Source organism: Ahaetulla prasina, chromosome 3 (genome assembly GCF_028640845.1).
Source record: "Ahaetulla prasina isolate Xishuangbanna chromosome 3, ASM2864084v1, whole genome shotgun sequence".
Taxonomy (NCBI): Eukaryota; Metazoa; Chordata; class Lepidosauria; order Squamata; family Colubridae; genus Ahaetulla; species Ahaetulla prasina.
The window spans coordinates 101,076,510-101,088,889 of record NC_080541.1 but is presented as its reverse complement, the minus strand read 5'-3'; the positions used below and the strand labels follow the sequence as shown (position 1 = coordinate 101,088,889).

Sequence of the window (12,380 nt, the reverse complement as noted above, 5' to 3'; positions counted from 1 at the left end):
TTTTGTATTTCTGTTAGTAGTAAAATTTTCTAACCACCCACCGGTTCCACAATAATGTGCCATATATCGGCGTCTGCGCATGCGTCTTGCGCATCGTGGATTGGGTTTGCGGGGGGTGGGTGGGCTCTGGCTACCAGCTCTGCTTGTCTGTTGCAGCTGGGTGGTGTGGGGGGAGATGCACCATGAAAGCTGGAATGCCCACTAGTGGGCGGTAGGGACCAGGTTGACTACCACTGTCCTAAGTTATGTCTAGGCTTCTTTTGGAATATGCAGGGCTTATGGACTGGTAAATTGTTTCACTGAATATTAACAAGTTTCAAAACATTTGAATTGATTAATAATGTATGAATCTTGCACTTGTGATTACTTTTCCTTTTACAATCTCATTTTCTTTATTATTTTAGATATGGACATGGTTATGAAATTTTTTGTGTTGCCTGCAATAATGCAGGCACTGTGATAGCCTCTGCATGTAAGGTAAGGAAATACTTTTAAACAATAGCTTTGAAATTCACATCCAAAGTGATAAATATCTGATTGTTCTCTGTGTTGGATGGTTTTAGGGATAACAAAAGAATCCTATCATTTCCAGTAGTCTGATTCTGCATCCCACATGTTATATAATCTATAATATGTGATATACACACACATGCATACATGTATATTTTATATATATGTCTGTCTGTATGTATGTATATAATATACACAATATAATATATATAATATATTCAATATTAAGAATCTCTCCAGTCTAAAAGCAGTAGCCGCTGGATGTTCATGTTTTCAGCAGTTAAGAATGGGCAGCCCTGGATAACTGATTTCATGTTGAAACATTATTCATTTTTTTTAAAAAAATAGTGAAAATAAGAAGCCACAGCTGTGATACATTTTTTTAAAAATGTGATAAAAATACCTAAATAAAAATATTTCACAGAGGATTTCAATTATTCCTCATGAGTTGGAACAAGAGAGGATTGGGAAGTGAGCATTCTTTGCAGGAACTCCTATAGATGTAAGAATCCCATACTCATTTTTTAATATTGAGGAAGTTTTTTAAAACATGGCCCTTTCGATGTGTCTTTGAGGACAGGGATGAGGGTGGGTAGAAATACTTGAGTATACAGTGAATTTCTGTTATTTGATGACACACAATACTTTGATTTTATTTTTAGGTAGGAGTGCCGTTTTTTCCTGAAAATTATGTTAGTAATTTAGCATATGGGTACCCTTATATGTTTTTGTTTATAAACTGCTTAGATTCAAATATTTGAGGAGGCATAGAACATTTATAGTAATAAACAAATATGCATTCACCTCCATAAATATAGTTTAAAATAAACAAAAAAGTGTAGGTAGGATTCTTGCCAAGAGACTGTTTTTTAGACATAAGAAGACGGGTTGTCCTTCTTTAACCTTTATCCACTGTAGTAACCTTCCATCTCCTCATGCCCAACTGATTGTTGGTCTACAACTACCATCAACTCAAATTTAGGCTCCTCCTTAATGGGAGTTACAATTAAGTACACTTGGAGAGCATAGTTCCAGTGTGGTCTCAGGTCCTTTTTCAAGATTGTGTCTGCTTCTCCCCCCCCCCCCACACACACAAAAAAAAAGATTGTGTCTGCTTGTTTTCAGTACTGCCTTTTTTGGTTTTCCAGGCTTCTAAAAAGGAATATGCAGCCATTATTTTGTGGAGCACCACAACTTGGAAACAATTGCAGAGCTTACCTTTCCACAATCTGACAGTGACACAGATGTCTTTTTCCCCAAATGATAAATTCTTGCTAGCAGTTTCAAGAGATAGGAATTGGTCACTTTGGAAATCTAATCATATCACTCCAACAGAATCAGGTAAGGTTGCTGGTTGAAAATCGATGCAGCTTTTTAAACTGTTTAAAGAAAAGGGATCTAAATCTTTTTTAAAGAATGCATTTTAGTTCCTTCCTAAGATTTTTTGTGTGAATGGTATTCCTAAAAAATTGGGGATAAAAAATTGTTTTAATTTAGCTTCAAAGCTTTGAAGTAATTCTGTTCTTCTCTTTCTAAAAGTGGGACAATGGCATTTCTTTGGTTTGACAGCTCATCCAGCAGTTCCAGTATCTGGAAAAGCTTTCTGTGTAATGTAGTAGCTGCGATAATACATTGCCGTATCTGGGGGTGGAGGTGGGGGTGGTTTATAGTGTTTGCTCACATTGATATTAATGCATGGGAAAATATATTGGCTTTAGGCTAATGTACTTTTTAAAAGCAGAAATATTAATTCGAATTCTGCAAATCCAAAGCCTTCCTTAATATGTTGGAATCCGCATCAGAAATTAGGTTTCATAGAAAAGCGTGTTGGATCCAGTGAAGGTTGAGAGACTTGTTTAACACATCGCATTTGTGTCTGTCAAAAAAGGTGTAATCGTGAGGGGGTGCGTAAGGTTTTTGTGCAAATCTCTGACCATATCACCTGACATCCCCTCTGCAGAGGGAATTAAGTGAAGGAACGGCAATGGCTAGCAACAAGGAAGAAATTGCAAGAGTGGAAGGAAGATTTACCAGTACTGAGCATCCAGCTGAAAGTGGGGAGGAGGGAGAGAGGGGCTGTGATTGTTATCTCAGTCTAGTTGCATTGGGGAAAAAATTTGCCCGAAGCATCTTTCTTGCTAGCGTTTTCTAACTAGTTTAAAAGAAGATAACTTAAGGCAAGAAAATAGTCTTTTTTTTCTTAAAGTTGATGAATGAGAGTGGCTGTCTCATTTGAACAGTTGACTCTAGGCACCCGATAGATTCTGTTGAGCTCTGGAAGGAGCTTGGGGTTGTTCCTGGAGCTTTGGTACAGACTTTACTCATCACTTGAAATGAGAGGGTGACTTTTTTTTCCTAGTGCTTGGAGGCTATGGAGGTCTGAGTAGGGAAGAATAGGCTTCAGCGTAACGCTGACAAGACACAGTGACTTCCTCCCCCTCCCCCAGCTCTTGAAATTTTCCATCTTAACTCTGCCTGGGTTAGAGTTTCCTAGTTCACTTCCCTAGTTAGAGCTGGTGTGTAATTTGGGGCTTCTCCTGGACATATGGTGCCTGCTTGAAGAGCAGGAGGCAGTTGTAGCAGGTGGGGGCATTTCTGCCGGTTTGTCTTGTGCACCACTTGCACCCATTTTGGACCAGGACAGTTTGCTCCTAGTGACTTACTGACCTCCTGTTTGAATGACTGCTACGTGCTCTGCATGGCTGCTCCTGAAGAGCATTTGGAAGCTGCAGCTGGTCCAGAATGGGCAGATGTTGTCTCTTTTGAAATGCTTCTATAGCACCATGGCTCCCAAACTGCACTAGCTCTCAGTAGATCTCTACGCCCAATTCAGAATATGGGTTATGGTACCTATAATATCTTATATAGTCATAAGATCAGGCTATTTGCAGGACTGATTGTCCCTCATTCCTTTTGCCCATCCCACCAGTTCTAACAGGGTGGGTATTTATTTATTTATTTTTATTTATTTTTTATTTATTTATTCAATTTTTATACCGCCCTTCTCCGAAGGACTCAGGGCGGTGTACAGCCAAGATAAAACAAAACAATACAAAAATATGCAATTTAAAATACAAATTAAAAAACTTATTATAAAGGTGGCCTAAAAACTTTAAAAATATATAAAACTAAAAACCCCATTTAAAATTAGTTATAAATTTAAAACCAATAAAATTTAGGCCAGCCCCGCGCGAATGAATAGATGTGTTTTCAATTCGCGGCGGAAGGTCCGAAGGTCAGGTATTTGGCGTAAACCCGGGGGAAGTTCGTTCCAGAGGGTGGGAGCCCCCACAGAGAAAGATCTTCCCCTGGGGGCTGCCAGCCGACATTGCTTGGCGGACGGCACCCTGAGAAGTCCCTCTCTGTGAGAGCGCACGGGTCGGTGGGAGGCATGAGGTAACAGCAGGTGGTCCCGTAAGTACCCAGGCCCTAAGCCATGGAGCGCTTTAAAGGTTGTAACCAAAACCTTAAAGCCTTAAAGTGCACCCGAAAGGCCACAGGCAGCCAGTGCAGTCTGCGCAGGAGCGGTGTTACACGGGAGCTATGCGGAGCTCCCTCTATCACCCGCGCAGCTGCATTCTGGACTAACTGAAACCTCCGGATGCACCTCAAGGGGAGCCCCATGTAGAGAGCATTACAATAATCCAAGCGAGAGGTAACGAGCGCATGAGTGACTGTGCACAAGGGTATACTCCGAGTCCCTTCCATCTAATACAGTACTGAAGTGCCACCTTGTTGGATCCTTATTTATTTATTTATTTATTTATTTATTAAATTTTTATACCACCTTCTCCGAAGGACTCAGGGCGTGTACAGCCAAGATAAAACAAAACAATACAAAAATATGCAATTTAAAATACAAATTAAAAAACTTATTATAAAGGTGGCCTAAAAACTTTAAAAATATATAAAACTAAAAACCCCATTTAAAATTAGTTATAAATTTAAAACCAATAAAATTTAGGCCAGCCCCGCGCGAATGAATAGATGTGTTTTCAATTGGCGGAAGGTCGAAGGTCAGGTATTTGGCGTAAACCCGGGGAAGTTCGTTCCAGAGGTGGGAGCCCCACAGAGAAAGATCTTCCCCTGGGGGCAGCCAGCCGACATTGCTTGGCGGACGGCACCCTGAGAAGTCCCTCTCTGTGAGAGCGCACGGGTCGGTGGGAGGCATGAGGTAACAGCAGGTGGTCCCGTAAGTACCCAGGCCCTAAGCCATGGGCGCTTTAAAGGTTGTAACCAAAACCTTAAAGCCTTAAAGTGCACCGAAGGCCACAGGCAGCCAGTGCAGTCTGCGCGGGAGGCGGTGTTACAGGAGCTATGCGGAGCTCCCTCTATCACCAGCGCAGCTGCATTCTGGACTAACTGAAACCTCCGGATGCACCTCAAGGGAGCCCCATGTAGAGCATTACAATAATCCAAGCGAGAGGTAACGAGCGCATGAGTGACTGTGCACAAGGGTATACTCCGAGTCCCTTCCATCTAATACAGTACTGAAGTGCCACCTTGTTGGATCCTTATTTATTTATTTATTTATTTATTTATTAAATTTTATACCCCCCTTCTCCCGAAGGACTCAGGGCGGTGTACAGCCAAAAAATAAAACACAAGATATATACAATTAAAACAACAGTTAAAACATAGCAGATTATAAAAGGCTGATAATTAAAAATTTAAATTTTAAATTTTAAAATATTAACAAAACCCCAAATTAAAATTCAACACTATTATGCCAGTCCGCTTGAATAAATAAGTGTGTTTTGAGCTCACGACGGAAGGTCCGAAGATCAGGCACTTGGCGTAGGCCAGGGGAAGTTTGTTCCAGGCGTCACTGCCCCCACAGAGAAGGCCCTACTCCTGGGGCCGCCAGCCGACACTGTTTGGCGGACGGCACCCTGAGAAGTCCCTCTCTGTGAGAGCGCACGGGTCGGTGGGAGGCATGAGGTAACAGCAGGTGGTCCCGTAAGTACCCAGGCCCTAAGCCATGGAGCGCTTTAAAGGTTGTAACCAAAACCTTAAAGCCTTAAAGTGCACCCGAAAGGCCACAGGCAGCCAGTGCAGTCTGCGCAGGAGCGGTGTTACACGGGAGCTATGCGGAGCTCCCTCTATCACCCGCGCAGCTGCATTCTGGACTAACTGAAACCTCCGGATGCACCTCAAGGGGAGCCCCATGTAGAGAGCATTACAATAATCCAAGCGAGAGGTAACGAGCGCATGAGTGACTGTGCACAAGGGTATACTCCGAGTCCCTTCCATCTAATACAGTACTGAAGTGCCACCTTGTTGGATCCTTATTTATTTATTTATTTATTTATTTATTAAATTTTTATACCACCCTTCTCCCGAAGGACTCAGGGCGGTGTACAGCCAAAAATAAAACACAAGATATATACAATTAAAACAACAGTTAAAACATAGCAGATTATAAAAGGCTGATAATTAAAAATTAAATTTTAAATTTTAAAATATTAACAAAACCCCAAATTAAAAATTCAACACTATTATGCCAGTCCCGCTTGAATAAATAAGTGTGTTTTGAGCTCACGACGGAAGGTCCGAAGATCAGGCACTTGACGTAGGCCAGGGGGAAGTTTGTTCCAGAGCGTCACTGCCCCCACAGAGAAGGCCCTACTCCTGGGGGCCGCCAGCCGACACTGTTTGGCGGACGGCACCCTGAGGAGACCCTCTCTGTGAGAGTGTACGGGTCGGTGGGCGGCAAAGAGTAACAGCAGGCGGTCTCGTAAGTACCCGGGTCCTAAGCCATGGAGCGCTTTAAAGGTGGTAACCAAAATCTTGAAGCGCACCCGAAAAACCACAGGAAGCCAGTGCAGACTACGGAGCAGTGGTGTTACATGGGAGCCACGAACGGCTCCCGTTACTACTCGCGCAGCCTCATTCTGGACTAACTGCAGCCTCCGGGTGCACCTCAAGGGCAGCCCCATGTAGAGAGCATTGCAGTAATCCAACCTTGAATTATGCCTTCTCTGTTGTGGCATCTCATAAAGTGCTCCCTCTCCTATTTTTCCTTGAAACAACCACTCTGTGAAGGAGATTGGGTTGAGAGAGTGCATAGCTCAAAGTTACCCAATGAACTTCTGTGATGATGAGTCTCCCTGTTTCTTCACTCCTCGACCATTTTAGAGAATATTAGAGAGTATTAGTGTCACAGGATTTGAGAATTCCTGCCTTAAAATATTGCATTTTGCATTACGTGGTGAAATCAGTTCTGGCAATAGTTTGACACCACTGGAAACCTAGAATATTTTTATGTTAATGATATCATCATGATGATGAGCGATTGCTAAACATAATGACAACTTTATTGACCCCATTAGTGACACAGCTGCCACTTCATTCAGATGGTGTCTGATACTTGCTAATGTACATCCATAATGTATTACTTGATTTCTGAGTGGAATGTCTATAAAAGGGTTGGGTTCCAGAAGTATAACCCTGAAACTTTGACTGCTTTAAAGGGAAGACAGAAATTGTAGATAAATGTGCTGAAAGAGCAGAATATATTGAGTGCTATTTGGCAGAATTTAATGATTCTTTCATTGATCTGTAGGGTGTCATCAAGAACAATAGCACTCCTAAAGAAGACTGTGTTTTGAGACAACAGCTGATGAGGACAGGCAGAGCAAGAGTACAAAGCAAAAGAACACACAGGCAATAAAAGCAGAATACAAAGCCTGGCTAAGCCTATCTTACCAAGCTCAAAGGAATAGTGAAGCATAACATAGCATCTCTAGTCTGAAAGCAGGGCCAGAGTTGGTATGGGGTCAAAAGCCAGAGGCTGTGAGAGTATGGCTGTATCAGAATGGATATAAGATCACTAATTGTTCTTAGTTGTGGGTTCATAAATCTTCTGAGACCACACCGATGCACTCAATAGGCTACCAAACAACAGGTCCTCCCCTAAAATTTGGAATAAAGTCCTGTTACATGCGCTTCCAGGTTTGGCTTCTGATCACTCACTCATACACTCACAGCCCTGGTCAACAGCCACAGTCAAACCACTTTCAACCAAACACTGAGGGACAATTGGCTCTTCGGAATATACAGAGACCCAGTGAATTTAAAATAACAGCAAAACTTGACTGCTTACAATGCACATCTTTCTCATGTCTTTCTCACACATATTCATCTACACTTATCCATGTCCTTCTCAACAAGGCTGACAGGCACTAGACTAGCCAGAGGGATGGAAGCTGACAGTCTGGATCCAAAGATGATTCATAGAGGGGAGGGGTCTTCAGCACCCCATTTATCTCCCAAAGTCCTTGCTTGCTTTGCGTTGTTGATTGACAAGATTGTCAGCTCCTCTTGGCTTCTTGAATTACAAGTTTGGTAGCTGTTGATGGGATTTTGGGAAGGAGAGGGGTTACATGTGTGTCAGGCCCAGTTACTTTTGTCTGGTTCAGGTGACATTTTTTTCCTTTGTTTCTTTAATAAATAGGTTCATTCTTGAGTAGATCCCCTAAGGCATGAGTGTCAAACTTGCAGCGATATGGTGCCATCACGTGATGTTTTGTGTCCCCCTTTGTGGACCTATGGTGGGTGTGGCCTGCGCATGACGTATCCGGGCTGGATTGATACCCCTGCCCTAAAGGATCTTTTAGACAAGATTACAGGCCTTCCACCTTGCGTACATTCTTATTTCATCTTTAGGTATCACAGCTTCAACCTAATCCTTATTCAAGAAAATGTGGAAAATCCTTACTTGAGAAAAGGAGAGAAATTGAGATTAAGATTGCAACAAGTCTTTCTTTAAGCTTGAAGGGGTTTTGACCTCTTTCCAGCCAAAGAGAAGGGACATCTTGCTTGTGGTGGTCTGAGCCCATAACTTTCTTGTCTTGGTTTTTAAGCTTTGTTTGGCATGTCTCACAGTTTATCCTTATCTTCTCACTAGAATTCCTTAGAGGAGATATGAGAACAACCTAAACTAAATATATCAGCAGTGTCCAGATGGCCATAAACATTTTTCTGCTGCTGGCAATTTTGTTTTCCTAGGGTACATAATCTAAGGTGCATAATCTGCATCAACACCTGGAAGCCTCTACATCATTGCAAAAGGTGGTGTCTTCCATCTGAAGGAGAAGATGGGAGGGCACCCCAACTTTAGATTTCTGATAACCTCTCATTATTTTTGAGGCGATGTGATTTTCTGGAAAGTTGCCTGCTTGCTGCAATAAGAAAGCGTATTCTCTGTTGATGTGTCATTACAGAACCAGCTTTCAGCCTCTTTGCAGCCACAGGAAAGAACATTGCTGTGCATAGTCGTATCATTTGGACCTGTGATTGGACTCCAGATAGCAATTATTTTATTACTGGAAGCAGGGACAAAAAGGTAATGCATTTCAAAGGCTGCCTTTTGGTTGTTTTTCCTCTAAGTTTTCTTTTAAAATTCTCATCATGTACTTCACGTAAACATGTAAGAATAGCTGAGAGTGAACAACCTGGAATGCATTTTATTTTCTCCTAACCCAATTTCCCCAGGAAATCCTCAAAAGCATTTTTACAAGGCAAAAATGGATAATACGTAAATCAGTGCTCGAGCTGTAAATAGTTTAAAAGCTTATAGAGACAACTGTTGTTTTTGAACATGTTCGAAATTATAGTAACATTTTGAAGAAGACACCCCAATTTTAAATATATTGTAAATGAAGTAACTATAGTCAGACACTGCTTGCTTTCTGTGACTATGTCCATTGGCTGTCTTTTATTCCTTTTAACTATTTGAACAAATATTCACAGGTAATCATGTAAAGCTGTAACAGCATTTTTTAGAAAGACCTAAGGTTTAGGATTGGCTGAGATTTCTTCTTAGGTGTGATTGACTTTTCTTTGATTTTTAATTAATGGCTAAGCCTATTTTAGGGCTATGCTGAAAAATAGGCTAATGCTCCACTGAATTTGTTCCCAGTCAGAAAAAGCCCCAGACCACACTGTGTGTCAGCCCTCCTTATCTGATATTCTTGCCCACAAAATGTTATGTCCTTGACTTTCTTGATACCACTGGACAATGTTAACCAAAATTATTAATGCAACCAATTTTAAGAGTGGTGGTTCAGCTGTAGAAGGATTGACAACTGCTGACTTAGTTTGCTAAAAGACTGTTAATTGTAGTTACTATTGATTCCCCTTTCTTCATTTCTTCTGCAAAAAAAATAATTGAGATGGGGTGGAGCATTTGCTTTCCTGCTAGTCTTTTGAGAAAAATGTAATATGTTTAGCAGAAAGGTGGTGAAAAAATAGTCTAAGTGCATGAAGAGCTTGAAGTATGCTAGCGAATTTATATAGCTAAATACAAAGACATTTGTTCAACATTTGCTCTCAATATTGAATTATACAAATGACTCGTGTGATGTTTTTGTATAATGTGTTGATGTACTGTATGTGAATTATTAGTTTATTATAACAGTGATCACTGTTGCTGTTTATATGGAATCACCCAATTTAATTTAAAAACCTGGTTGAGTAATAGCACTGAACATGTATTTCATGTACTTTGAGGATTCATCATCAGTGGGCTCATGCAAACCTCTCTCTCTTTTTAGGAGAACAGTTAATTCCTCTCAATTTGCTTTATGATGGTGGTGTTGGTGTTTGGGTGTGTATGTACGTGCTTTGTAACATCCCATTTTCAGTGTGACTGATTTTTGTACTTCAATCAGGCCGTGATCTGGGGTAAATGTTTAGCAGAGGAGAATACAGATAAGGATTTGGGCCTGATCCAGCCTTGTTCACCAGTCCTGGATGTTGGTGATTCGGTCACTGCAATTAGTGCTAGTCATATACTTGCTTCTGATGGGAGGTATGTATATTTTGTATCCTTGAGATTTCCTTACACATTAAATCAGAATATTCCATATTGGTCAGCTTCCTAAAATAAAGCTAGAAATCTTCACTAATTTGCGCTATGCTTTAGAGTTTAATTAGCTTACTATGCTTTTTCAGTTCATTATGGTTAAATGGCATATAATCTCTTGTAACCTTAAGCCTTATAGGAAGAGGGAGGGGCTAACATAAGTTGAGAGGGGGGAAGCTTAATGCTATTTAGATGTAATACTACGTATTTAAGGCAAGGCCATCATGATAACTTTATGCAAATATTTATGTACGTACTTTTATAAGGTTTGAGGATTTTTTCCCTCTCACTAAAAACAATCCATAAATAGATGCAGACTTTTCTTTAGAATAGGCTGGATGACATGTTTTCCTCAATTTAATTTCATGAGGCCTTTGATCTTATGTTAAAAGCCTTTGGAGACAAATCCAAACCTCTGTCACAACTCTGTGTCCCTGTCTTAACAACTAACTGCTGAGAAATGTCAAAAGAGTGTAGCAAAAAGAGACTGAAAAAAAGGAAAAGTGTCTGAAAAAAATGGGTGGTCCCCCCCCCCCCCGTTGCCCCCTTATCCCTGAGATAATGTAGACTTTGACAGAAAAAGATTGGCCACACCTGTCTTAGGGTGACCGATTAATAATTTGATTAACTATATAATATCTTCTGCATCATCTGCCATTTATCTAGGTTAAGGTTTAACACAGGGGTGTCAAGCTGGCGGCCTGCGGGCCAAATGCGTCACGTGCAGGCCATACCCATCCCAGCTCTGTGAAGGGAAAAACATCGCAATATGTCACATGACAGCAGCCTGACACCGCGAGCTTGACATCCATGGTTTAACAAAATACCATTTTTGGGTGGGGGCTCATAGGTGCAGCCAAACTATGTCTTCCTCAATATTTATTAATATAATATAATATATATTATAATGCATGATCAAAGATGATATCATATTTGGCAAGCAATACACTGGAAGTGACTGAAGACTGAACATGATAATGATACATAACACATTTTGTTGTCTGAGTTATGCCAAGGAAAAACAGATTGACAGTGGCCATCCTTCTTATAACCCTAACCCAAACCTTTCTCTTTCTCCTATTTTTTTTTCCAAATTTGCAGATTCTTAGGGAATGCTTTACCTAATTATATAGTCATATAAAAATGGATGCCTTAGCAAAGTTTATCTGTGTTTAATCAGATATATCTGCAGTGTTCACATTAGGATGTACATACTTTGAATCAATAGACCAGGGGGTCCCAACCTGTGGTCCGTGGACTGATACCAGTCCGCGGCCTGCCAGAAACTGGGCCACTCAAACAAATGAAGACCCATTGATGGGATGCATGCAGTACACAAAACCACACACCCCTCTGATCTGCAGAAAAACCTCTCTCCATGGAACCAGTCCCTGGTGCCCAAAAGATTAGGGGCAGCTGTGATAGACCATACTTCCTTTGCAAAGCATGGCAAGGAAGGCATATGTGTGGAACATACTGTCTATTCCTACAAGTCCAGTTCGAGTCTCTATAGGATTTGACAATTCATATAGAATAAATAACCTGCTTCCTGGGGATACTAATGTGCCACTGCAAGCCTTCTTTGACCCCCATCAGGTTCCTTGCTATCCCTGACAGAAAGAGCTCCAACTTAATCTCTTTTCCCCAGCATGCCTAAAATTGGATAGATATTCATAGAGAAGAATAGACATTGTGGTTGACTGCAGCCAGAATTTTGCTTAAAAGCTGCTGTCCTGCACAGAAAAAGATAAAAGATCATTTGAGGTGATAGAGGGCATTTCAGAAGACACAAATGTTGGTAGAAAACAAGTTTGCCTTTGATCAATGGTTTTCTTCTTTCGCTGCTGACTATAACAGTTGTCTGTGGATGTGCAAGCCAACCTGCCAAAGTCATAGGGGTTCCCTGGAGCAAAGTTGACTTGATGCAAAGAAGCAAGAAGTTTCTTTGGTAATCTCTTTTATGCCTCATAGTTTGGACATGCTTTCTTGAGAAAGAAGCGGT

General features: G+C 41.0%; 1 protein-coding gene across 2 annotated transcripts in view; it reads left to right on the top strand.

Moving 5' to 3' along the window:
* ELP2 (elongator acetyltransferase complex subunit 2) overlaps nt 1-12,380 on the top strand; it is a 79,176-nt gene that overhangs the window by 58,159 nt on the left and 8,637 nt on the right. For both annotated transcript variants that reach the window (XM_058176759.1, XM_058176758.1), the window contains exons 17-20: nt 405-477; nt 1,659-1,851; nt 8,736-8,857; nt 10,185-10,324. In XM_058176759.1, the coding sequence (XP_058032742.1) occupies nt 405-477; nt 1,659-1,851; nt 8,736-8,857; nt 10,185-10,324 (528 nt within the window). The remainder of the gene's footprint in view (nt 1-404; nt 478-1,658; nt 1,852-8,735; nt 8,858-10,184; nt 10,325-12,380) is intronic.